The sequence below is a fragment of the Harpia harpyja genome, chromosome 14, assembly GCF_026419915.1.
Source record: "Harpia harpyja isolate bHarHar1 chromosome 14, bHarHar1 primary haplotype, whole genome shotgun sequence".
Classification (NCBI taxonomy): Eukaryota; Metazoa; Chordata; class Aves; order Accipitriformes; family Accipitridae; genus Harpia; species Harpia harpyja.
Window position 1 is genome coordinate 7,457,728 of NC_068953.1, and position 25,281 is coordinate 7,483,008.

The 25,281-nt window shown below is 62.3% G+C and overlaps 2 protein-coding genes and 1 long non-coding RNA gene across 4 annotated transcripts; 1 reads left to right on the plus strand and 2 right to left on the minus strand.

The window, feature by feature from the left end:
* Positions 1-1,392: 1,392 nt before the first annotated feature.
* Positions 1,393-12,788, minus strand: SPATA20 (spermatogenesis associated 20). Its single transcript, XM_052808717.1, has 16 exons — positions 12,675-12,788; positions 11,515-11,652; positions 11,183-11,247; positions 10,644-10,798; positions 10,257-10,400; positions 9,785-9,986; positions 9,557-9,687; positions 9,372-9,476; positions 8,798-8,872; positions 8,373-8,585; positions 8,028-8,220; positions 7,066-7,234; positions 6,410-6,618; positions 6,069-6,268; positions 5,865-5,945; positions 1,393-1,666 (listed from the first exon to the last, which is right to left on the minus strand). The coding sequence occupies exons 1-16, from the start codon at positions 12,704-12,706 to the stop codon at positions 1,496-1,498; spliced, it is 2,283 nt and encodes a 760-aa protein (XP_052664677.1). The 5' UTR covers positions 12,707-12,788; the 3' UTR covers positions 1,393-1,495.
* A 52-nt stretch (positions 12,789-12,840) lies between these two features.
* EPN3 (epsin 3) lies at positions 12,841-19,791 on the minus strand. Its single transcript, XM_052808718.1, is given in 11 exon segments — positions 12,841-13,900; positions 14,037-14,258; positions 14,692-14,802; positions 15,702-15,762; positions 15,764-16,011; positions 16,261-16,345; positions 16,455-16,562; positions 16,850-16,933; positions 18,629-18,747; positions 19,134-19,194; positions 19,197-19,791. Coding segments are annotated over 11 exon segments (1,929 nt in total). The 5' UTR covers positions 19,707-19,791; the 3' UTR covers positions 12,841-13,580.
* A 2,111-nt stretch (positions 19,792-21,902) lies between these two features.
* LOC128151362 (uncharacterized) lies at positions 21,903-24,887 on the plus strand. 2 transcript variants are annotated; one of them, XR_008238355.1, is made up of 2 exons: positions 21,903-21,967; positions 23,559-24,887. It is a non-coding gene; the product is annotated as an uncharacterized LOC128151362 (long non-coding RNA). The 2 variants fall into 2 exon arrangements; XR_008238354.1 differs by having other exon boundaries at positions 21,915-21,967; positions 23,349-24,887.
* Positions 24,888-25,281: the final 394 nt, after the last annotated feature.

Consider the following 25,281-nt stretch of genomic DNA (forward strand, 5'->3'; position numbering starts at 1 on the left):
AGGGTTGAGGGGGAAGAGAGGGAGAATGAAGCTTATGCTGCAGGAAAGGGGGTCTGCGTGGTTGGCGACAGTGTCCCGCTTCTGCCGGGGTGGGTTATCTCCCTCTGCTCGGCATGCAGAGGTGCCAAGACCCGGTAGCGCTGTCCCCATGGCTGGCGTCAGCAGGATGCGGCCGAGCACCCAGTGAGGCTGGGCGAGACCCTCGGTCCAGCCTCAGCTTTGCCAGGAAAGTTCAGAGCAAACACCTCCCTCCTCAAACACCGGCTGAAAGGCATTTTTAGGGTTATTTCCTGTGCTGTTACTGAAACTTTCTGCAAGCAAAGGCAGGGGCCAGGCTGGAGCAGCCGCAGCCCTGAGCACCCTGTCCAGCAGCACCCACGCTCAGCACCCAGCTGGAAAACGCAGCCCCAGCCAACCTACCTCACCAGCCGTCCGTCCCTGCCTGCTCCAGCCCAGCCCAGCCAGCCTCCCCGGCACGGAGCAGCAGCCGGCTGCTCTCCTGCCAGCCCCGCTGTCTGCAGGCTCGGGGGTCCCCAGATCCTCGACTCCTACCCAGCCGGGGTACGGGTCAGACATCTCCCTTCTTGCCATCCCCGCTGGGGACCCCCCAGCCGGGGCAGGGGCACCCACCCACAGGGATGCTCAGGAACCCCGGGGCAGCCGTGGGGCACGCCGGCATCCCAGCTCCTGGCATCCTCAGCCCCGGCACCTGCCCCCTCCAGCCACCCCGGCCCCGGGGAAGCTCCCCACCTCGCCGCAGGTCCCAGGGGAAGCAGTGCAGCCCCATCCCATAGCGTAGATGCAGGCATTAGCCTTTTACAAAGCAAACAAGACTTTCAAAAGTGTTTTCTCCAGCTGAACCACGTCTCCGCAGCCTTGGCAAAGCCAGGATGAGATGTTTAGCTGTTTGGAAGGGCTTAGGCTGGGTCTCGTGGCACGTTTTCATCGGTTGCGGTAATCAGCAGGTTTTTTGCATGCACTATGTATTAACTTAATGTATGTTACAATCTACTCTGTAATGGAAAAATACCGTGGCTGTCATAACCGGTAACACTTTCAAAAGCACTTGACTCCCAAGTCATCCAGGTGCTTTTGACAATGTTACCCTGGGTTGCTATAGGAACCCTAATAGTTTTCCCATCCGACTTCTCCATTAACGCTGGGATTTATACTTAATTTGTTTTCTTTTTCCTCAGCGAGCAGAGGCAAGGAGCAAGCACGTGTGCAGGGGGAGGCGATGCTCCTCGGTGGGTGTCTCCTAGCCATGCCAAAACCAGCACCGGGGAGCAGAGCCGGTTCTGCCGAGATGCTGCCAGAGCAGTGGTTGCAAGCAGAGCCTGACCTGCCGCAGGCACAGCCCCACTGTGCTGCCAGAAACCATCCAGGAGGCAGTTGATGCCCAAGGTAGCTTTATTATGGGTCTCTCCCGTGTCCCCAGGCTGGCATGACAGTCCGTCTCCCCCTTTCCTTCCTGCAGGCGGAGGGGCCGAGGGGCTCACGGGCAGAGCATCCCACGCAGCTCCTGGGGAGAAGTGATGGGCAGGGAACAGGCGAAGTTGCTGCAGAGATAGGCGGTGGCTTTCCCGTCCTTCCTCTCCAGGGATGCAAGGAAAGGCAACTGGCGGTAGAGGAACCCAGTGCTGTCTCCATCTGCTAGCATCAGCACCTGCCGGAGAAGGAGCTGGGAGAGCTGGAGAGCAGAGCCAGCGCCAGCCAGCTGGTCCTTCCCTCCCCACAGACATGCCAAGTGCTGGCAGCGTCCCCCCACGCACTCGCCCGAAGAGGGAAGGGGACCGGGAGCCGAGGGGACCCATGCCATCCCTCTGCCAGGGTCCCACGGTAGCCACATCCCCAGCACCTGTGTTGGAGGGAGCACGTGGTCCACGCCATCCCCAGCAGCTTTGCCTCCCTTTTCTGCTCCAGACACCCGACAACTGGGGATGAAGCACAGGGACCAGCACACAACGGCCTGGAGTGGAGCTGCCCGAGCCAGCCGGCTCCCTGGGGACACCCACCCAGCCCAGGGGCAGCCCCAACCCCAGCACCAGCTGCAGCATCGCCCCGTCCCACCCGGCAGCCCAACTCCTCCTGCCCTCCAGATGCTTCCCAAAAACCTCAGACACCAGCAAGCAGTGGGTCGGGGGCTCTCTGGGCTGACACGGCAGCACCAGCCAGGGGTGATGACAGGGCTGCCGTGATAATTAGCTTTTCTGAAAGGGAAAATGTTTGTTAAAGCCTCAGGGCTTGCAGGCTAATCAGGGGAAAGGCCAGGAGCTGGCAGGGAGCCTGGTGCCGACACGGATGCAAAGGGTGAGCAAAACGCCAGCCCTTCCCAAGGTCCAAGGCACGAAGGCAGCATCCCACTGCTAGAGCACATGGTTCTCCCTTGCCCTCTCCAGCTCTGGCTCCGGCTCCGGCCCCAGCCCCGCGCGTGCACCCACCGCGGTGCCCACCAAGCACCGACACGCTCGCCACAGGTTCACGCCGCTCACACCGCCGCTGCCGAGGGATGCCGACACCGAACGCTACTATCCCCGGCACACACATCTGCCACCGTGGCATCGCTCGCCCAGCACACAGCATCCTCTGCCACCAGCCCCGGGGCCAGGAGCAAACCCAGCACCAAGACCCAGCAGAGACGCCTCACCCGTGCCTGGCAGGGGCTGCCCTCACCCCCTGCGTCCCCAGGAGGTCACCACGTCCCCAAGCTCTTGCCCTCGATAACGGCTGCTGCAGTCCCGTCCTGTCCCCCATCACCCCACAAGGCCCCTGCCTTGACCCAGCTCTGACTCAGCCCAACTCCCTGCCTGCCTCCTGCTCCCCCCCCAGCCTCCCCCCCCCTTGCCTTTGTCTGGAATTAATTCCAGGAGTGATTAATTACCAATTCATGTCCAATCTGAAATTCATTATTCATTTTTCTCACAAGCTCCCTAAGGTCCTCTTGCAGGGCCAGGATGAAGGCAAGCGGCAGGCTTAGTGCTCTGCAGCTGAGGAGATAATGGGATCCTTCATAATTACCCTAAAGACCATTAACAGGGCAGGAATCTATACCAGGAGCCGGGATCCAGCCCCAGAGCAGGGATCCAACCCTCTCTGCTCCCGGCACCGGGACCCCTGGGGAGCACCTCCGGCATCGCCCCTGGAGCACTCGCATCCCTGCGGCAGGTGCCTGCAGCAAAGGGCTCCTCCGGGTGCAGGGTCCATTTAAACCTGCGACCTCAATGCCGTTTTATCATCGGCATCTCGTTACAGCAAGGATTTCAATGTGAAGTTTGTAAGGAATTAATTACTGGAACGACCTAATTAATTGTGTTCCCGCAGACGAGCCAAGCCCCCAGCACCCTGCCAGCACTGAGGGAGCAGTGGCGGCAGGGGACACGGCAGTGACATTTCCCCAACTCCTTGGCAAAGCCGATTCCCAAAGCTGTCGTGTCCCCGGAGCGGGTGAGCCGGAGCTGCTCTGCCTCAGGCAGCTTCTCGGGGTGGGGAAGGAGAGCTGGGGTGCAGCTGGAGGGGGCTGAAGGCGGGTGGGAAAAGGAGGACCCGCATCTCCGGGCGATGCAGCACGGAAAGAGGGATGGCTGTCGGGAGGCAGCAGGCTGCTCCCAAAGGCAGTGTGACTCTCTGAGCAGTGGGATTCTCCTCCCTTCTCTCCATCCCCTCTGCAAGGTGAGGAGCCATCGCTACTGCCAGAGATCAGGTTGGCCATGAAGAACGGCACCAGGGAAGCCCCGGCAGGACGGCTCAGGGGAAGCGTGGCTCTACCCCCTCCCTGTCGCCCTTCATTCCACCCAGATGATGCTGAAGAGACCCAACCGCTCACCCCTGGCCTCGGTGACAGCAGGGAGAAGCAGCCATCACCGCGATGGGACACCCCGTCTGCTGGAGCCGGGCTCAGCAGCGGACGCAGCTCTCGCGGCAGGAACGAGCAGGAGGGAGGTGGGCTGAGGAAGGGCGAGGAGGAGCTCAGCTCCTACCGCTCCTGCACACTCATGCTTGGGGAAGCACATGCCTACAGGGCTGTGCTCCTCTGGGAAGAGAGCCTTCCCCTCCTGCCACATTCTTTTTTCCAGGAAACAAACCCAAGCTGCCAAAAGGGACAACTCCTGATCCATCCCACCACCGCAACATGAGGAACACGCAAGAGCAGGGATGCCCAGCAAGGGGCTAGCAGGGGCTCGACCTCTGCCCTGCCTGCTGCCAGCCTCCAGCTGCAGCCCCCCCACATGCCCCTCTGAGCGCAGCCCCCCGCGGCTTCACTCCCTCATAGCAACATCCACCCAGAGCGCCCAGCCCTCCTCTTCCTCCCTATCCCGAGGAAGGCAACAGCTTGGGGCAGACAGACCTGCCCCTGGCGAGCGAGAGTCCCCAACAGCCAGGCTTGTTACCAGCTTAGCAGGAGGGAACCAAATCACATGAGAGGAGAGGAAATGGCTGCGCTATTTGCTCTGCTCAAGACCCCGAAGCTGCCGGCTGCATCCCCTGCCGGAGTCCACGTGGACTCGGGGGACCGACGGCTGAACCAGTTGCGGGGAGAGGGAGTGGGTTATTAGCAGCAGCACTGGGTTCCCCGCTGCCACCACGGCGCTTCCCGTCCCTGCAAACTGGGTCACCCGCTGTAATCCTTCTACGGGAGAGAGGAAGAGCGTGGGAGCAGAGGCCTCGCACGCGGCACGGGGACAGGCACGGCTGAGGGCATTGCTGGACAGGAGATGCCAGAGGAAGGACGGAGAGCTGCGTCCCCCACCCACGTGCCTGGGCAAAAGTGGTGACCGTCCTCCAACACCGGCATTGAACACTGCTGGGCACGTAAGCAGAGGGTCAGGGATGAAAGCCTCCGTGGGCTGAGCTAACGTGAGGACGGAGCAGGGGACCCCATGCCGATGGCTCAGCACTCCCCAGTTCACCCCAGCTGGGGCTACAGAGGGAAACTGATGCTTTGGCCTCAGTGCCAGCTCCCCACGTGTTGCGGCTCAACGTGCCAGTCCCTGGCACCAGGACCCCGACAGGCAGGGATGAATCCGGTCCAGAGGCTGAAACGCTGAGCCTCCTCGCCTACAGCCCAGCCCTGCTTCCCTCGGCTCGACAGCTTTGCCAAGGCGAGAGCCATCCGTCCCCAGGGCAGGGACGCTGCCCACCAAACGTGACGGGCGCCGGCTGCCGCACTGCCCTTCCCTGCCAGCTCCGCGGGCAGCAAACAGCTCCGTCCCCAAGGCAGCACGGCCCCTCCGTGGGAAGCACCGGGTGACGCATCTCTGAGCAGGGATGCAGACGAGCAGAGCAAGGCGGTAACCCCAGTGCACGGCGACGGCACAACTCGGGGCAAAGCTTTTGGGAAAAGCCAGACCCTCCCAGCCAGGGGTACCCACAGCCGGAGCAAGGTACTCCCTTGCCATTTCCCAAGGATGCGAGGGTGGCTCGAGGCAGAAGGTGACCCAGACACTGGCTGGATCTGCACCAGGCATGACACATCCACACCGGGCATGACACATCCGCACCGGAATGAAAGGTTTTCCCTTGGGAGAGCAGCGCTGGGGATGCTGGGCTCAGGCTGAGGGCAGTGTAAACAGCCGGCAGCGACAGCAGCCGCTGCTGCAGCCGCTCCTTGGGCTGGGCTGCCAGCGCTCTGTGCCAGGGAGAGGGGTGCAGGGGCTCAGCCGTGGCCCTGCCAGCTGTGCTTACGAATATGGAAAGGATAGGATGCTTCCCAGAAGGGAGGCAGGACAGAGGAGGAAGAAGACGGATGCTACAGCCGCACTGGGAGAAAGGATGAAGGCACCGGCAATGCAGGCGGCAGCAGGGAGCGTGCCGGCGGCTGGCGGGGAGCGGCTGTGCAGGGGGCTGGGGAGGGCTGGCACCTCTACCTTGTTTGGGCTGAAGACGGAGTGGACGCAGCGCAGCATCTCTTTCGTGTCTTCTCCCTGGGGGTCCCCACAGATAACCACCTGTCCGGGGAGAGTGTGGGTGGCAGAAGAGAGAAAGCAGAGAGCTGTGACTGCACCCACACCACCGCCAAGCCCCCTCCCTGCGGCAGGTTCCGTAAGGGGCACATGAGCCCCAGCCCGTACCTGTTTGAGGGTGTGATGGAACATAGCAGTGGCCCGGGCCATCTCTGGCAGGGCTATTGGGATCTTCCGCAGCCTCTCTGAGAAGGCAGCCAAGATCTGCCCGGCTTTTTCCACCCACTCTGTATGGCCGGAGTAACAAGCTGCTCGGAGCAGGTTTGTGACAGTGACAGAGTTGGGAGTGGGCTCTGCTCCGTCTTGGTCTGCAGGGGAAAACAGCTCCTCCATCAGCCCAATGCCTCACCACCCCGCGGCTTGTTCCTTCAGCCAGGCATCACCCCTGCCCTCCCTAAGCTGCCCCACACCATAACCCATGGAGAGCAGGGCCATGTCCCTGAGCTCACCATCCTTCAGGCGCAGGAGCAGAGAGGGATCGCCAGCCTCACTGGAGAAATACGCAAAGCCTTTGGGGTCCCAGAAGAGCTTGTCTTGCATGTGCTGGAGCTGCAGGGCCCACTCCAGCCAGCCCTGCTCCAACGAGGCTTCATACAGGTCAAAGAGAGCCTGGATGACAAAGACGTAATCCTCCAGGAAGCCCTGGATGGGCACGGTGCTGCAGGGGCAGACAGGGAAGGAGCATCAGGGTCTCTACACTGGCCAGGTGGGAAATGTTCTCCAACCCAGCAAAGCCCTACCTACTGGTCTCTGCTACCCGAAGAGATGCCACCTCAGAGCTCAGTCCAAGATAAGCGGTGGCTGTGCCAAGTCATCACATGGCTCAGCCCCGGGTTTCTGTACAGCAGGGGAGGGCAGGGGAAGGCTCCTGCCAGCTTGGAAGATGAGGATCGGGAAAGGATTTGACCTTAATTCTTCCTCACTGGGTGGGGAGCACTAATCCATCCCAAACTGCACCGGAGGCAGTTCTGTGCAAGGCAAACAGCCTCCCTCCCTCCAAGTTCAGTCCTGCCTGGAAGAGAGGAGGACGGGGACCACCTGGGGCCTGGGCAGCACCTGGGGGGTGGCCAGTCGGTCTGTAGACACTCTCTGTACCACTGCTCACCTCTGCTCCACTGTGTTGTCTTTGCCCCGGTAGCAGCTCCGCAGCAACCTCCCACTGGCAGGGTCAAAAAGGTGTCTCCGCAGGAAGGCAGCTGCCTGCGTAGCCCGGCTCACGTACTCCTGCTTGGCCAGGGCTGCCCCAGCCTGGGCAAAGCCCGAGATCATCAGCCCTGCATAGGCACAGACACGGGGACAGGCTCAGGGAGGGCACAAGGAACCGGTGGGGGTGTCACTGTCTTTCCTTTAAAGGCTGCTCAGCAGGAAGCTCGTCTTCCCTGAGGTTCTAGGCAGGTCAGGGCTCAGCCACCAGCTCTCCCACTCGGTTCAAACCACTAAGAAAGTCACTTACTGTCACCGAAGAGAGGGGCAGAGCGCTGCAAGGCCAGCAAGAGCTAAGCCTTCGTTTGCAGGAAGAAGCAGGGCTTAAGAGAGTCTTCCTGTTTGCAGGACGAGGTGTAACTCCAGCTCACGCCAGCTCCAGACCCAGCTACCCAGGCATTTACTGCTGGGAACAGTGTCTGGCGTACTGCAGTTATTACCTCCTGCAGGACACCTGGACAGACGGACACAGAGCTGTGGTCTCCCACTAATGCAGCAGTGGAGGTGGGCTCTGCACCCCACCTGGGTCCTGAATCCCCAACTCAGTCTCCTTCCCGAGAGCCCAACTGGGGGAGCCGGGCTGAGCCAGGGGAAGGGTTTTGCTGCTCCCTACTGGCAACAGGGGAGGAAAATAAAGCCAGAGTAATATCCCGACGCCCAGCAGCCCCACGGCTTGCAGGTTTGGGGCTGCTTCCCCCAGGTGCTCCCACAGCCCCGGACCCCAGCCCACCCACCACCTCCGTGGGGGGCTCTCCAGTCCCAGCAGGACTCGTTGCTACCAGCCCCCCAAAAGCACGCTGGCCCCGGGCAGCCGCGGAGGGGTCCAGCCAAGGCACACACCCCCAGAGCTGAGCCACCTCTCACCATTCCATGCCGCCAGCATCTTGGTGTCCAAGTGTGGCCGCGGCCGCTGTGCCCGGGCTGTGGACAGCCTCCGCCGGCCCTCCCGCAGGAGGGCACCCAGCCGCCCCGGCTCCAGCCCAAACCGGGACGCCGTCAGCTCCGGGGAGCATCGAACAATAAGGACGTTCTTGCCCTTCAGCTCCTGATGGGGGTCCTGAAAGGAATGCCCCGTTCTACGAACGTCACCGGGCTGAGGAGGGGTTGGACCCCACGTGCTCTGGGGCTGCTCTGCCATCCCCCCGTGCCCAAGGGTGCGGGTCCCCCACCAGTCGTCCCGGTACCAGGCAGGTCTTTGTTCTCCCTCACCTTCATGGGGCTCACGTTGCCAGTCTCCTTCACTCCGTAGTGGTGCATGAAGACATCTCCCAGGGTCGTCCCCTCTGTGGCCCCTTCGACAGGGTCAGGAAGGAGAGCCCGAATTTCCTCGGCTGCCCACACACAGAAAGCTCCTTCTCGCTTCTTTTCGGATGCAGTGGTCGGGTAGGAATCAGCATCTTCCGCACTGTAGAAACCTCCAGCCTGGGACAAGAGCAACAGAGAGACCCTCCCGTTACTGGGACAGCACCTTCATCCAACTCCCCATCACTGCTGGGCTGGCAATCTGGCCAGCGAGCCGCAGCAGTGCCCCAGACTGAGCTCAGCTGGGAAGGGAGGAAGGGAAAAGCAGCGCCGAGCCATGTCCCAGGGCAGGGTAAGTGGCTCCCTTTGGCCCAGCCCAGGCAACAACCTACCTGGTCACTCAGGTCCCGCGAGACATAGAGCAGAATGTCTTGGGCGACACTGGCAAAGAATTCATCGCCAGAGATCTGCAGGAGGCACGGGGTGGATGTCAATGTTACAAGGGGCAGCGGGGAGGCAAGAGACACAGCAAGATATGATCAGAGATTCAGATTTAAAGAGCTGGCAAAGGAGGGGAAACACATTTGAAAGTCCAGGGACTTTAAACGTGGGATGGATTCAGAGTAAGATCTCTGACAGAAATCTACAGGCACTGGAGAGCAACCCTGGAGTTATACCAACATCACAGGCAGCAGCATGTGTTTGCTGACTTGCAAAGACCAGCCAGAAGGCTGTTCCCTCCCCCGTTACGCTCAAAACCCTGGGGCTCCACTGTCACGGATTTGTTCAGCGTTTCTGGATGAACACCAGTAGATGAAGAGGAGTATGGGACCACTCCACGCCCATGGGATGGGCAACATCTTGGGGAACAGGCTTCGAAGCTGCTCCCCAAACCAAGCCAGCCCTCCCCAGCCAGCACTCAGCATGCTGAGGGACCCCCCCCGCAGAGGGATGCCATGGCCGTACCTGAAACGCTCTGCTATACGTGGCTGCCAGCTGCCCCTGGTCATACAGCATCTTCTCAAAGTGAGGGACGTGCCAGTGCTGGTCGGTGGAGTAGCGGTGAAAGCCCTGCAAAAACCAAGTGGACACGTCTCCACCCCACGCCTCCTGGATGTGCCAGGGCTTTACCCCCGAGGCCTTCCTCCTACCTGACCGATGTGGTCATGGATGCCCCCATGGGCCATCATCTTGAGGGTATGCAGAGCCATCTGCAGTGCCCGGGCACCTTCTGGAGTTGTTCGGTGCAGGGCCCAGTACGTGAAGAGGAAATTCAAGTTCACTGAAATACAGGGAGAAAGTGGGAGGCTGTGGGGTGGGCTCTGCCCCCCGGCGCTGCCTGCCCCACAGCAGGGCTCCGAAGCAGAGGCCAGACTGACCTGGGGTGGGGAACTTGGGGGATTCGGAAAAGCCACCGTAGTCCTCATCGTAAGAGTTGGAGAGCTGCTTGAAACAGGTGGCCATCACCTCTTTGGATGGTGGGGGTGACTCCTGGCCCTGCACATGGATCTCAGACCTGTATAGCAATGCTTCCAGGATCTTCTGGCTGTTCTCCAACAGGGCCTCTTTGTTCTCCTTCCACTAAGATGCAGAGTGAGAAAGTCAGTTCTTCCATTTTTTGTCTCTTTCTGCTTCCTGCATTGCACCAGTCCAAACTGCACCTTCAGTTCTCAGTCCTCCTCCCCAGATCAGTTCCAATCCATCTCTAACCCAGCCAAAGCTCTGACATGTCCTCTGGGCTACCGTTTCTCATGACTATATCTCTTAACTCAGTCACCCGTCAATCCCAGACCAATTTCCCTGCAGCCCCGTTGGTTGAGCGCTGCCTGCTACGCCATTCCTGCTCCGTACCTGCTCTGCGATTCGGAGCAGCACAGTCCGAAAGCCAACACGATGAACTCCATCTTCAGGTGGGAAGTACGTCCCCCCTACAAAGGGCTTGAGGTCTGGAGTCAGCCAGACACTCATCGGCCAGCCACCTCCACCACTGGTTGCCTGAAAGACAAATCACGGGTGCACCAAGGTCATGCAAGTGGCACCCTCTGCTCTGTAACCCTCCGGCACATCCCAGTGCCTCACTTGAGGACAGACGTGTGCTTCCCTCCACCCTTGTGATCATGCACGGCCCCATTCAGACCAGCTCACATACTGGTTCTTCTTGCCTGAGGAACACAACCACGAATCTCACCTTGAAAGAGCCAGTCAAAGCCTCCCAAACTCTGCCCATGCCTCCCTTACCTGCACGAAGGTCATGTATACTTTGTCCACATCTGGCCGCTCCTCACGATCCACTTTGATGCATACAAAGTTCTTGTTCATAATCTCCCCGATCTCCTTGTTCTTGAAGGACTCCTCCTCCATCACGTGGCACCAGTGGCAGGTGGAGTAGCCAACTGAAAACAAGCTCAGGCGAGTGAGGAAAGACCCTCTGCAAGGAGCAGGACACGCGTTATGGGGAGATCGCTCAGCGGTGGGGAACCCTGATACGGGCAACAGCTGCCCACCCCCCCCAGAGAAGAGATGGAGGAGAAAGGCCTCCATGCTTGCAGGGCCTCCTGGGCTCTCCAGCTCTTGCTCCTAAAATCTGGCCACGGCCTCTGGTCCTTGATGCAGCCCACCTTCAGAGAGAGCTATTAAAGCACGTGGCCCTCTTGCTAGCAGAGAATTAGTGCTCAGTGTCCTTACCTACACGGCTACTCACACACCAGCAGCCCAGCTTATCTGGTCATCTACTGAACAACACATGGGAACATGAAATATGTCTTGTTTCTGGTTACCTGACAGGAATATCAGCTTGTTTTCTTTCTTTGCTTTATCAAAGGCTTCCTGACCCCAAGGGTACCTGTGGAGGGAAGACAAGAAAGGAGCTTCAGGGGTCACCGCTGATGGGACCCGGACTCCTCTAAAGCTGCCTGAGAATCTGCTGCCTGGTGGAGAGGGGTCAGGACAGCCGGGGGCACGGCTGGCTCAGGAGCACGGACCCCGAGTCCGCGGGGAGCTGCAGAGGAGGCCAGGCTGCTTCGCCTGCCACCGCTTCCGTGGCAGTGAGTCCCTCAGCCCCACGGACGCAAAGGACAGGAGGAGGGAGAAAGGCACCAGTCGCTCTTACCAGTCCACGGGGTTGTGAGCATGTTGCAGGAGGTAGGGGGACTTCTCATTAATCAGGCGGTTGGTGTGACGAGGGACGCTGGGGGGGCTGGTTGTCCCCCCCGTGGCCATGGTCACGCTCCCAGTTAGAAACGTGCACCTGCGACACCGAATAGGCTCATCGTTTCCTTGCTCGCCACAGCAAAGCACAGCCCCTGGAGAGAGCCGCGACACCCCAGACCAGCACCACCATCACCCTGGCTCCTGCGGGTGCCCAGCGCAGCCCTGGGACGGGGTGCTGCTGCCCGCTCCCCGCTATTTGCAACTCGTGCCAGGGGAATCACTTTTAGCCCCTGGGCTGGGGCTTGGTCCACCTCTGTCCCCCCCCAGGACCCTACAAAGCCCTCCCCGCTTGCTGGAGGCTCAGGTGAGGCTGTTCTCCTCCGACTGCCATCCCTGGGCTCCCTCGCCTCCAGCCCCCAGCCCCCCACCAGCATCCTTTGGGGGCACAGTCACGCGACAGCCGTGGGTAAGGGAGCAACATCTGCAGGATTGGACCCGTGTGTCATCAGGGAGGAAAATCCTCTCCCGTGGGTGCACGGGTAGGTGCGGGGTCAGGGTGCGGGCAGGGTGGCACGGGATCTTTGTGGCGAGGGGAACGAGGGACAAGAGGGGACCGGAGAGATCCTCCTGGGTGGGGATGCAGGGCTGGGGTGCGGGGATGCAGGAGGGGGTGCGAGAGGGGTGCAGGAAGGGGGTACAGGGAGGATGCTATGTCATGCGGGGGGTATAGGGGTGCAGGGGGGATTTGGGGGAGCGCAGGGGGGATTTCGGGGAGTGCAGGGGGATGCAGGGAGGACGCTGGGGAATAGAGGAGGGGTGTAAGGGTGCTGAAAGAATTTAGGGGGGATTCGGGAGGGTGCAGGGGGGGGATTTAGGGAAGACGCGGGAGGGGTCCAGAGCGTTGCAAGGATGCAATGGGAATTTAGGGGGACGTGGGAGGTGCCGGGAGGACGCGGGGGATATGGGGGGGGGAGCGCAGGGAGGATTTAGGGGGGCGGAGGGGGAGGCAGCGACGATGCCGAAGGGCTGCCAAGTGCCGCAGCGATCGCTGCCCACCGCCCTGCAGGGCCGCAGCCGCCCCGGCCCTCCCGTTCCCCCCCGCCCGGCCCCACCCGGTACCTGCGGGCCCGGCGCAGCGGCGCCGCCAACATGGCGGCGGGGCGGAGCTGCCGCCGCTCCCCGTGACCGGCCCGAGGCCCGGCCCCGTCCCGGCCCCGTCCCGGCCCCCCGCCCCGAGCCCGGCCTCCTCGCCGGGCCCTGCCCTCCCCCGGAGCCGCACACCGGGTCCGTCAGAGCATTTTATTGTCTCACAGGCAGCCCGGAGCCGCCGCTCTCCAGCAGCGCCGAAGCACCGGTGCTCCCCGCCGCCCACCCCCCCCACCACCACCCCTTTCGCCCCCGCCAGCGGGCGAGGAAGCGGCTGCCCCCGCGGGGGCCCTGCCCGCAGCTCCTTCGGGAGGGTCCGGGGAGGGGGCTGAGGGGCGGCAGCGAGCGGGAAGGGGGCGAGGGGCGGGCGAGAGAGGCGGGGGGGGGCGGCGAGCGACAGCCAGGGGAGCGCGAACCAGCCGGGGACCCCGGGGAAGGGAGCACGGTTGGGGGGGGGGGGGTATAACCGCGGCTCCCCCCGGCCCCAGCGCTGCCCCAGCTCCCCGCAGGCGCCGAGGCAAAGCCCCCTACCCCGGGGGGGCCCATCCAGCAGCGAGACCCCATGCACCAGCCCAGCCCGCTGCACCGGAGCCCCCAAAACCGCCACAGTCCTTAGGACAGGCCCCGCCATGGCCCCTCGGCCGAGGCTCTGGCCTTCGCCGGGGAGGGGGGGGGGTCCCCTCTTGCCTGTCAAGCACGGGGGCTCATGCTGGCTGCCCCCCCAGCCGGCAGGCACGGGGACGGGGCTGGCGTGGGGGGCACCCTCCCTTGCAGCTAGCGAACCGCTGGGCCCCCCCCCCGCAAGGTCTTGGCGGAAGGAAAGGCCGGGGGGATTTGTAACAGCCGGGGACAGGGCGAGAGTCTACACGTCCAGAGGATTCAGAGGAAGGGGTTGAGCCCCCCCGGAGCGGACGGCGGGGCCGGGGGGCCGCTCAGCGGTAGTAAAGGCTGCGGCAAGTTGCTGGGGAGTTCGGGGAAGGTGCCGGCCTGGGGAAAGGCACTGGCGGAGGCGGGGAGGGCGGCGGCGGCGGCGGGGACGCTGCTGAGGGGCAGCGGCAGGGACGCGCTGTAGGTCATGGAGTTGGCGGGGAGACCCGCGGGCAGGCCGGGCACCGGCGAGCTGGTCCGCATCTGGTTGAGCGTCGGCTTGGGCTGCTCGGCGAGGCTGAAGGGGTTGGTAGGGGACGGCGTGCTCAGACCTAGCAAGGAGAAGATGGGACGCGTCAGGGCAGCCGTGTCAGCCCCCGTCCTCCTCCTCTTCCTCCCCCAAACACCCCTCCGCCCAGCCCAGGGAAGCCCCCGGCCGGCAGCCCGCACCACAGCACTGGCACCTACCCGAGAGAAAGGGGTTGCGCGTCTTGGAGGCCGGCGCGGGCGCGACCAGGGAGTCCAGGTTGACCAGGGAGGAGGCGGCGGGGCCGAGGAAGGCCTCGGGGGTTTTACAGTCCTTCCGCTCCTTGCCGGATTCGGGCAGGGAGTCAGCCAGGTTGGCGAGGTCGAAGCTCTTCGCCCCATCCTGCCTGGTGCTGGGGAACAGGTCGCCGAAGGGGTCCAGCTCTGGGGTTGGGGGGGGGGGGGGGGGAGGGAAGACGAGCCGCGTGAGCCAGCGGTGAGAAACTGAGGGTGACGGCATCCTCCTGTCCCCCTGTCACCGCACAGGGCAGCTAATGGCACGTCTCGCCCCAGGTCACAGCTCGGTGCGGTGGGGCTGAGGCTGCGGCGTGGCGTGCCCGAGCTCCCCCCTGAGCCGCCGCGGCAGGCGACGGGGTCGGGAAATGGATGACACGCAGGGCCTGGAGCTGCCCCTTCGGCTACGGGGCAGCCCAAGCCCACGGCACGCGTGGTTGCAGGTGGGAACATGCTTTGGCCACGCCAGCAAGCAGCCACGCACAGCCTGGCCAGCCCTGGAGCTGCCTCTCTGCAATGGGCAGGGACAGGTCACTGTCCCCACCTGCCCAAATCGGCCCCTGCCCGCTCCCCCGGCTCTTACCGACGGGGCTGTTGGACTTGGCCGAGGAGGGTAGCTGAGAGGGCTCTTGCTCCGGCGGCTCGGCTGGCTCGGGCGGCTTTGCAAACAGGTCGAAAGCGTCCCCCCCTGGAGCTGGGGGGAAGAGGTGAGACTCAAGGAGGGGAGCAAGCGGGGAGGTGAGAGGCAGGAGATGTACGGGCAGGAGAGAGGCAGGGGCGGCTGCCTGCAAGGAGACAGAGAAGAGGGCGTGCGGTGGGGGGGCACGGGGCTGGGGGTCGGGAACGTGTACCGGCCCGGGGGGGGGCTAGGATGAGCCAGACCGTTGGGGGTCATTACAGACTGAGGCAGCCCCTACACCGCTCGCAGCCATCCCCCTGCAGCAGGCAGGTCGCGTTGCCAGCCCCAGCGGGGACAGGCGGAGGGGACGGGTCTGCAGGAAAGCTTTAACAACCAGCAGTGGCCCCCAGGCCGGATTCTGCTCTCCTCCCCAGGGACCAAAACTGAGGGCGGAACACACGGTATCTCCACGGGGCCAAAGGAAGCACCGAGGAGGAACCGAGAGTGGCACTGAGCTCTGAAACACAGGCTACTCCTACAACCGTTTCCCCATCTGCAGCGTGGCATCTGCGAGCAGCAACCGTCCCGTCCCGGCAGGGCATGCAGGGCCGGTTTGGGGTGAGCAGAGAGACAGGTATCAGCGGGGGGGACACACACCATCACCCTGCTGCTGGAACGGTGCGGTGGCTGCGATCCGCTCCCACGGGAGGGCACCGTTAACTGTGCCATGTTAATTAAAGCAGCCTATTCTGTGCAGAGATAAAGCCTAAAAGTTCTTTGAAGTTTTCAGGATGCCGAGGGGCGAGCGGAGGTCCCGCTGCAGGGCAGGAGAGCGGCACGGGGGGCTGTTTGCAGAGCTGGCTGTGGGAGGAAGGGGGGAGCACCCCAGGATACCCACTTGCAGGAGGGCAGTGACGGCCAACGCAGCCCGCCATCCCCAGCAAAGCCAAAACGCCCATCATCGAGCCTCTTACCAGGGTTAGGAGGTTGCTCGGCCACAGCGGCCCAAGGATCGGCAGCTGGTGTAGAACCAGAGACCTGGGGGGGGGGGGGGTGCCGTCACCCAGGGGTCCGCAGCAGGGAAGCCAGAAGACAAGGGTGCCTTCCCCCAAGGGTCAGAGGCTGCGGTGGTGCCGGGGGGGAAATCCCAGGGCCCGGCGGAGGTTTGCTGGGACGAGGCGCTCGCCTGGGAGAGGGGCTCCCCGCCGGCAGCTGGGACCGGCACCCAGGGGTCAGTCGCACCGGACCAGGCAGAGGCTGCCGGCTCCGCTTTGGGCTTCATATCTGAAAGAAGAAGGGAAGCTGTGGAAGAGGGGAACGGTGCAGGGCACGGAGTGATGCTGAGCGGCAGGGATGTGCCCGGGGGACCACAGCTTCCAGCAGCACCACCCAGGCATGTAACGGACTGGGCAGCGGAGGGAGGAGAAGCAAGAGGTCCTTACTGTTGAGCTCCTGGGGACTGGGGAGGGACAGAGGCAAGGGAGAGGTTTCTGCCACTGTCCCAAGCTTTGGCAGCCTGCGAGTTGCCCCCACCTGGCATATCCCACGGGTCGGCAGACGCGTGGCTGGAGGGGGCTGGCGCCGGCCCGAATATATCTGCCAGCTCCAGGATAGAGGACTGCAAATGGAAAAGGAATAAAGAGGTGAGGGAAGCCCAGGGCAGACCTGCGGGATTGCCCCGGAGCCCAAGGCTGGCTGTGTGGCCATCCAGGCCCCCAGTGCTGTACCTGGCTTTTCTTCATCTTATCTTCTTCCTCCTCTTCCTCCTTGCCCTGGGTAGTCTCCTCTGAGGCTCTCTGCAGCAGGGAATTCTCCCCTTGCCAAGTCCTCACCTCCTGCAGGGACAAGGGATGGGGTCCATGAACTCAGCAACCCTGCAGCCAGCACCTTCTCCAGGAGACAGACTGAGCACAGGAGCTGCCACCGCATCCCCGAAAAGTCCCAGCATCCGAGCAGACGGCTCCTCTGGGGCTGAGCCCGCTGGGAGAGCGCTCAGCAGACAGCCCAGAGCAGCGAAAGCAAAGCAGGTGGCGGAGCAAGGTGGCATTTCGGGCTCCGGCGCCCCAGAGAGAAGCCCAAGTGTAAGGAAAGAGGAGCACCCGGGGCTGCAGGGCACAGGTACCTTCTCGTGCTCCTCTTTGCTCAGCGCGAGCGCTAGCTGCAATTGCCTTTCTTCATCTGTACTGGAAATTGGAGGAAGTGGCTTCTGCCAACAGAGGAAATGGGGTGACATTTCAGCTTGCCCTCAGCTCGCAGGACTGCTTGGAGGTCCCTGTCCTTACCACCACCTCTCCTGCAGACCCTCGCCTGCCTGCACAGCATCTCTGTGCCCATCCATCCGGCTTTGGCTGTGGACCCCCAGCCCGGTGCCCCTCTGCTCTTGAACCAGCTCCCACTCAGGCTCCCCTGCGGCCTCTACCCCAGCTCCGTCCCCTACTCCGTCACCTGCCTCTGCATCTAGACTGGGACAACCCTAAATTAGGCATCCAGCATCTCCCCTGGGAGGTTTTTGGGGACTCCAATGCAGTTGGCGCAGGAGAGGGGATTGATTAGGCATCCCCTCGCCCTGGCAGCTTGCTGGGGAGGAGGGTTGGTGATGCCGCCTGGCCTCGGTGCGGGAATCCTGCCTGGCCCTGCTCTGCTGGGGGAAAAGCACCCAGATCTGAGGCAGCTTTTGGGGAGAGGCTGTCCCCATACTGCCATGGCAGCCCTGATCACCACCCCGTGATGCTTGTCCAGCAGCGTGGGACCAGCTGGGACTGGGAATGGGGACCCCAGTGGGGGTGTGCATGTGTGCACCCCTGTACAAGCATGTGTGAGCATGCACACGTATGCGCAGCCCAGATGGATTCCAACAGGCAACACTTTCAAGAGCATGTTCCTACAGTGCTCATCGCAGCAGCCTGTGGAAGCTATAAATACTCCAGTTCCAGGACAAAAATAGGGATATACACTCTGCTCCATCTCCAAAAGAGCCTCCATCAGGCAGGGAAGACGGGCAGCAGCAAGCACCGGCTCCAAAGCATGTCCCCTGCCCCGGCAGGGCTGAGCTCACGGTGCTCGGTGCCAGCCCTGTGGGGGGACGCCCGCCGGCCCGGGCACACAGCCCCTCAGTCACCACGTCCCTCTGACTTTGTGTGTCCGGCCGTACCCACATGCTCCACGCAGGCTGTGCCAGCCGGTGGCAATCTCAGCCGGTGTGCAAATAAGCCGGCCCTGGTGGAAAAGGGGCCGCGGCCAGCAGATAGGAGAGGAGACAGCCCTGGGGGAGGTTTCATGGTTGGGGACAGCAGCTCGCTTGCTGCCTGCATCCCTGCTCAGCTCCTCCTGGTGTGGTTTTCCAGAGCTCCTTCTAGCCTGGTTTGAAAGGACCAGCCAGTGGGAGGGAGCACCCAGCCCCACTGAGCCCCCAGCCTGGGTGCGCAGTCCCAGGGACACTGCTGGCCCCCCACCCACCACGCAAACCGCAGCGCTGAGCAAGGCATCGTCTCCTAAAACCTCTGCAGGAAGGCAAGAGAAATGGGGCAGCTCGACCAGGAGCCCTCAGTGGAAGAGGGCAGTCAAGTTGGGGGGGAGGGGGGGGGGGTCACGATGAATCAAGACCCCCCCGCAAGTTCACCCTGGGGTCTGGGAGGCTGGATGGGTCCCAGCCTGGTGCTGTCCCCGCTGGTACAAGGACGGGGAGCAGGGACAGCCCGTGCCTCCATCTGCCTGCTGGTGATTTTGGATGCCGGGCACAGCGCGAGCAGCCTGGTGCAGTTGCAGGTGTATGCACCAGCCTCGGGCAGCCCCCAAAATCCTCCCTCCTCCCAGGGAAATGACCCACCATGCCCACAGACAAGGCAAGGTGCAGGGAGATGCCCGGCCTCGCGTGCCCTGGGGCAGGCAGAGCCACCCCTACCTTCTCCGCCTCTTCCCGACTCATGGCCAGCGCAAGCTGCAGCTGCAGCTCCTCCTCGCCCGTCGTCTGGGGCCTCGCTTGCTCCAGGTCGGAGGCAAACCGTGGGGACGAGGATGATGCTGGTTGATAAGAGGAAAAGGGGAAGGAGTGGCATCAGGACTAGGGTATTTTGCGGAGCATATCAGCAGCCTCGTGCAGGCCCCCATCCCAACGCCCGCAGCTCCACAGCGTGGCTTCCCCAGGGGACGTAGCCCCACGTTAGAGCTCCCTACCACGAACGAGCTGTGGGTTTAAGGCTTGAGGCACCGCCAGCTGCCACCACTGTTGGGGTTCCCCCCTGGCCCAGCCAAACCTCTGCCCGCGGGACAGAGACGGGCTTCACCACCACCCCCCCAAAAGGCGGAGGGGAGCGATGGGCACCAGGCAGGTGCAAACCAAATGCAACTCCTGCCTCCAGCCCACAGCGAGCCCGAGTGAGCCCAAGCGAGCCGCCAGCAACACTCACAGTTAAAGGAGGAGGGCGAGCCCCGTGCCCGGCCGTAGTCGTCACCGTAGGGCGATGCACGGCACGGCCGTAGGAGACCTGGTGGCTGCCGCTGCCCATGCCCTCGAGGGCCATGCGCTCCTTGGTCTGCAGAGCGTGCGCCCGCTCCTGCTTCAGCGCTCTCAGCGTCTTCAGCAGCGCCATCACCTGCTTCACCTTCTCTCGGATGTTGATGCCCTGGTCCTTGCCATCGCGGTCCACATACTGGAAGTCCTTCAGTGTCTGGATGGTGTAGAGGTTCTCCCGGCACTGGTGGGTCACCTTCTCGGAGCCGGTTTTGATGAGGTAGTCCAAGAGGGTGAGGGCCTTGTAGACGTGACGCCAGTTCTTGCCGCTGTCGTTCAGCCGTCGCCATATCATGCCCATGACCTCGGCGAAGGCCACCGTGTTGAAGGTGAGGTCGGCGATCTCTGACATCAAGGAGCTGGGGGGTCCCCAGGGATCATTGGAGGTGGCCTCCCGCACCTTGATCTCTGCCTCCGAGTAGTTGTGCACGATGTTTTTCACCTGCCGGCGCAGTGCCGAGGTCGTCATGGCTGTGCAGTGCCGGAGACCCGCCGGCGGCGGGCAGGAATGGTGAAGAAGGGATGAGCAATCACGGCTGCAGCCTCACCGGCGCCTGCAGAGGGGAACAGGGACACAGAGATCTCAGCATCACCCCAGCCACCGAGACCCGTCCCCAGAGCCCTCGGCTGGCACCTGGGACGCTTCTCAAGGTGGAAGCGCCCATCACTGGGGCATCAGGTGCACCTTGCTGGGCTGCCACTACTCGCTAACCCAAAGACATGCAGGATGCAGGATGCTCAAGGGGAAAAAAATCTCATAGCAAGCTGATACCCAGCACTGCAGAGCTGCCAAGAGATTTGGCTCTGGATTCAGCAACATTTGGAGGAGATTTTATCCTGCACTTCTGCTTCTAAAAGTAACTACCTGAAAATGGCAGCTCCCTCCTCCAGATCCCGGCTGCCTCAGCCCCACCATCCTGGCAAAGCTGGTTTCAGGCCTCTCAGGACGCGTGCCAACCAGGGGCTCCCCTGTACCCCCAGGTGCGCTACCTGCAGCTGCACGCCACCCGCTCGCTCGCTCAGCCGTCACCCCAAGGTTCTCAGTGCCACCAAGGATGCGTTGTGCAAAACCAAAATCCCGTCGTGAGTCAGAGCCTGCCACGACTTACCCGTGCTGGCAGCCACTCGGGTGGGTTTTCCCAGCAAACTCAGTAATTTTGCTTCCATGAGAGGCTGCAGGTACAGAACCGCGTGCTGTTGCGGGGTGGGGAATTCGGGGCGCTAACCTCCAGCGCCAGGTCAGCGAGCAGAATGGATAACGCAACCCCTCCCCTCTCCCAAAAACCCCGAGCTGCCTGAGCCTTCTCTGCACACAGACCTAGGGCTGGGGTGGCAGGGGCTGGCGCAGCCGGGAGCTGCCCTGGAACATCCCCGGCGGGCAGTGCCCGTCCTTGGGATGCGCTGCACCCGATGCAGGTGCAAAATGACGTGGGTCAGTCTGGACCCATCTTCAGGTGAGCACATCACAACTCTATCCTCTACTCTGTGCTAGTCCTAATCCTCACCTTCTCCCTGCACAGTGGGAAGACACCATTTACCCTCATTTTCTCAGAGGGCCAAGCAAAGCCAGGAGGCAGAGGCTGCCTGGAGCTGCCTTGCCCTCAGCAGGGCCGCACCGCAGGGCTGGGGAGCTGGGCTGCTCCCAGAGCTCCCACCGTGGCTGCAACAAAACTCACTGGTAATTTTTTCCCTGTCCAAGAGATAAAGCTTGCAGGCAGAGGAATATCTCCCCTGCGCAGCAGTGCCTGCAGACAGCGATTACCGGTGTCCATCCCGCCACCCACCTCGGGTGCCGGTACCTCCCTGGACCGCAGCCGCCGTGCCGTGTCCAGCCCTCTCCCGGCTCAGGACACCGCTCCCTCCTGCCGGAGCTGGGCCGGGGCCGTGCTGACGTGCCCACAAGCCACGCACGGTGCCCGCCACGCTCCCACACAACCCGTGCGACCAGTCCGGCACCTCCTTGCTCCCGCGGGCCAGCGGCCGGGCGCCCCACGGCTCCGCCGGCAACGTCCCCCGTGAGTCAGAATGGATCCTGGCACAGCCACGCTCGCAGGCGGCCGGAGTTTCTCTCGAGACGCTTCCCTGTATCGATTCCCTTTCGCAATGCAGCCCGTCAGTGCGGCCTTTGGATCCCGCCGGGAGAGCCCACGGTGCGGACAGCAACGCCGTTGCCCGCCTGGCGCGGAAACGCCTTCGGAACAAGGGCAGCGACACGGCAAAGTCCTCCGGGACTTGGTTCCACACTCTGCTTTCCACCAACTCCCAGGCAGGAGATAAAGTCACGTTTTCCAAAGGCGCCACCGGCCTGGCAAACACCGGCAAACACCGGCAAACACCAGCACTCCTCCTCTGGGGCAGGATGGTCCCTCCTGCCTCCAACAGGTCTCCCGGCAGGACAAACCCCAGGTCCAGCGCGATGGGTTCCGGCACCGGTCGTCCCGGCCGGAGACCCGATCCCAGCTGGACTTTGCCCACCACGAGATGGCCCGGGAAGTCTGCGTGGGAAGAGATGGGAAGCAGGGGCTGGGATAGGGGTGAGAGGAGCGTGGCCCTGGCTGGAGCGCTGCCAGGGGTGTTAAAGGCAGCGGGGTTTATCAAACGCAATATCCCCCCCCCCCCCCCCCCCCCGAATATAAAGGGAGTGAAACAGAAGCTGTGCGGGAGATAAGGCCGCAGCACCCGGCAGCTCATATGGAATTACTGCAGTGACCTTGAGCTAGAGGCTGCCAGGTGGGAGAAGGACACCCGGGTGCGGGGACAGGTCCCCATCGCCCCGCGGCCCGGCGCAGGGGACTGCGGAGGCGAAGGGGGGGCGAGGAGGAATAACATGGAGGGGGAACAGGAGGGGATGGGGGGGAAGGAGGAGGGGGCAGAGGGGCCAGACGAGAGGAGGGGGGAGGCCGGAGGGGGGGGGGGGATTAAAACCTCGCTCCATCCCCGATCAGGTGCCGGGCTGGGAGGAGCAGCGCCCGACATGGAGGGGGCGGCAGGGAAAGGCTCCGGGCAGAGCCCTCGGCCTCGCCGCCGGCTCCCGCAGCCCGCCCGGGGACCGAGGCCGCATCCGCACCCGCCGCGGGGACCCCGAGCCCGGCCCGGGAGTCTCCCCGCCACCGAGCTACCCGCCGGGGCCCGGCATCCCCCGGCCCGCCGCAGCCCGCGACGCTCCGGCGTCCAGAACCTTCCTCCTCCTCCTCCTCCCCCCCCCCCCACTTCTTCTTCTTCTTCCTCTTCCTCCTCCTCCTCTTCCTCCTCCTCCCCCCGCAGCCGAGGGGCGCGCAGCCCCGCTTACCTGCGCGGAGCGGAGCGCGGCCCCGCCGTGCCCGGTGCCGGTGCCGGTGGGAGCGGGCTGGAGGCGGCCGCAGCCCGCCCGCTGCCTGCTGCGCGCCGCCGAGTTGCCGGGCTGGCTGGGCAGGTCCAGGCTTAACCCCTTCGGGGCCACCCGAGCCCCGGCCCGGGGACCGGCAGAGGCGCTCAGCCTCCGCCTCCCGGTACCCCCGTTCCCTCCCCTTCCCTTCCCCTCCGCGCCCGCCCCCGGTGCGGCGCAGCGCGGTGCGGTACCGGCCGCGGGGGATGCGGCGCCGAACCCCTGCCCCGCCGCATGCGGGAGGCGGGGATGCTGTAAATGCTCAGTCACTGCCCCTCGCTGGCAGCCAGCCAGGCGCTGCTTGCTGCTGCTTGCTTTGCTTTATTATCCCCCCCCCCCCCCATTATTTTTAGACAGAAATCAACATCCCCGGGCTCGGAAGTGGCTCGGAGGGATGCCGACCCTCCCCACCCACCCCCCTCTCCCGTAATGCAGTTCCCTCTCTGGTACCCAAGGCCACAGTTGCAATTTGGGTTTGTTAATTTTTTTTTTTTTTTTTTTTTTTTTTGGCCGGGATCTAAATTTGGAGCGCATTCTTCCCCTGCTCTGAACAGCTCCCGGAGCCTGGCCGGGGGGGAGAGAGGGAGGCATCAGATGACATGACAAAATAAGTCATGTCTCTCGATCGTTTCAATGCCACCCCCTCTCTCCCGGCCTCTGCCTTCCATTTTAATCACTGACAGGCCTTCAAGTATTATGGATATATATAATCTTTTTAATATCACTGACATTTTCCATACTGGAAAGCATCTCTTGTGTGCTGAGACATTCTGGAGGGGGATCATGCCTTCCTTCTGATGCTCCCACCGCACAACGCGCAGAGCTGAGATTCATCTCGCCCCAGGTCCCGGCGCTGAAGGTCTGAAGCTCCTGCCTTGGGTCGCAGGGAGAAGGCAGCAGGGAGGCCACGTGCCTCCAGGGGCTTTGCTGATCTCATCAGCCCGACTTTCCCAACAGGCCCTGGCCCTGCAAGCTGAACATGCATCCAGCTGCAGCCTGTGAGAACACCTCCAGCATCCCAACCGTCCTCCGGGTCAACCTGGAGAACACCCCAGTTCGGGTGGCAGGAGGCATTCTTCATGGTTGCCTACGATCCAGGCCTTCCTCTTCCTCTGTTCCCAATGCTCCCGGTTCACCTGCATCAGATGGCCGAGGCAGCCAGCTTGCCCCTCTTCAGGCACTGATTTTTTAATAAGCAAAGTGAACCTCTCCACAGGGACAACAGCCTGTGAGCCACAGTGGAGCTGCACCAACTTGGGGTTTGCTTTGCTAGGTGGCCCACAACCCTGCCATAGCAAATAGGACCCAGCAAGGCTCTAAAGGCAATTTCCCTCAGCCCTGGGGGGCCCTGCTCACCCAGACCCCCTCAGCCATTGAGAAGCTTCTGGAAACGCACTGTCACCTTCTGCTTGTAGCGTTTTCCTGGAATTCCCCTTCCCGGCCTCCCTAATAGTTATGGTGTCTTCAGACCCCGACTCACGTGATGGGTTTGGTATGCAACTCCGAAGACCAGGAAGGTCGCTCACCTCTCACAACACAAATTATTAACACTAATACAAATAACGCCCAGGTTTGGGAGAGGAGAAGGAATACTCTCCTTGCCTGGCTGTTAGAACTTGGCATTATAGGGAGTAGAGCATCCACGCATCCTTCAGAGCGCAGGGCTGACCAGCTCTGAGGGTCTCTGCTCTAATGACAGAACCCACATCTCACACCAGGCCTGTAAATGAGGGGTACATGTTTCTAAAGGTGTTCGGTGGAAGCCAGCTCTAATTCCACTGCAGTTCCAGTCATGTAACTTCCACAAATCAATGCAAAAGAAAAAAAAAAAAGCAGCTGGCTCAGAAAAAGCTGCAGCAGCCAGACAGCAGAGTATCACACTTGTTGGCCCAGCACATCCCTTCCTGTGTGCTGCTTGTACCTTGTCCCTTGAGGACATTCTTGTCCAAGGCTGTATGAGGCACTAGCAATATTTATGACAAAAAATTAGACTATTTGCAGCATTCAGGTTTGTTCTTCGCAGAAGTTCTTATGCCACCCCCCCGCCCTGGGCCACCAGGCTCCTCCCTTGGAAGGGGAGACAAGCCTAGGACATTCTTCCATGGTACATGACTGACGTGAAACTCCCATCTACCTGTTTTCATATTAACAATTTTTCCTGTGAGCAGAGGTATACATGGAGCCTAGTTTCTATAGGCTGGACTGGAGGCATAGATCTTGTGAATGGGCTTTGCCATCTTTCAAGGTAAAGGTACCCAATAAAAGTATTTCCTGCTTTTGAGACAATCACGTTGCCTCTATAACGTGCAGACTCCCTCTTGTCTAGAAACAGATGGCTTGAGCTGTTTGAGTTGGGCATATTCACAAGCTGATAATCATCTCCAGGGAGGCAGGAGCTATTGTCAGAGCCTGTGAGACACACCCCAACTTCAGGCCTTTTTCCTTCCAATTCTCAAAATGTTGCTGAAATTCTCACTACAGGAATGCTGAGCAGAGACATTCCCTTTGTGGGTTCATGCCCGCTAAGCCAGAAAAGGCTGCTAGCTTTCACAGAAGCCAAAGTGCTTCCCCGCACCCCACTAAGAGAAAGCATCTCAAAACACGAGGGGCCTCACCTGGCCAGCAAAGAAAATAAGCTGCGCTTTGCTGTGGTACTGCCGGGAGCCGAGGGGAAGAACAC

What these genes read in the sequence shown, in the direction of transcription:
- SPATA20 (XM_052808717.1), bottom strand. Translation starts at nt 12,706, where the DNA reads ATGTTGGCGGCGCCGCTGCGCCGGGCCCGCAG. An exon ending in TCCATGACCACATCGGTCAG is followed by an intron (nt 9,477 to 9,556) that starts GTAGGAGGAAGG and finishes TGGTTTTTGCAG; the next exon opens with GGCTTTCACCGCTACTCCAC. An exon ending in CGCGGGACCTGAGTGACCAG is followed by an intron (nt 8,586 to 8,797) that starts GTAGGTTGTTGC and finishes CTCTTGTCCCAG; the next exon opens with GCTGGAGGTTTCTACAGTGC.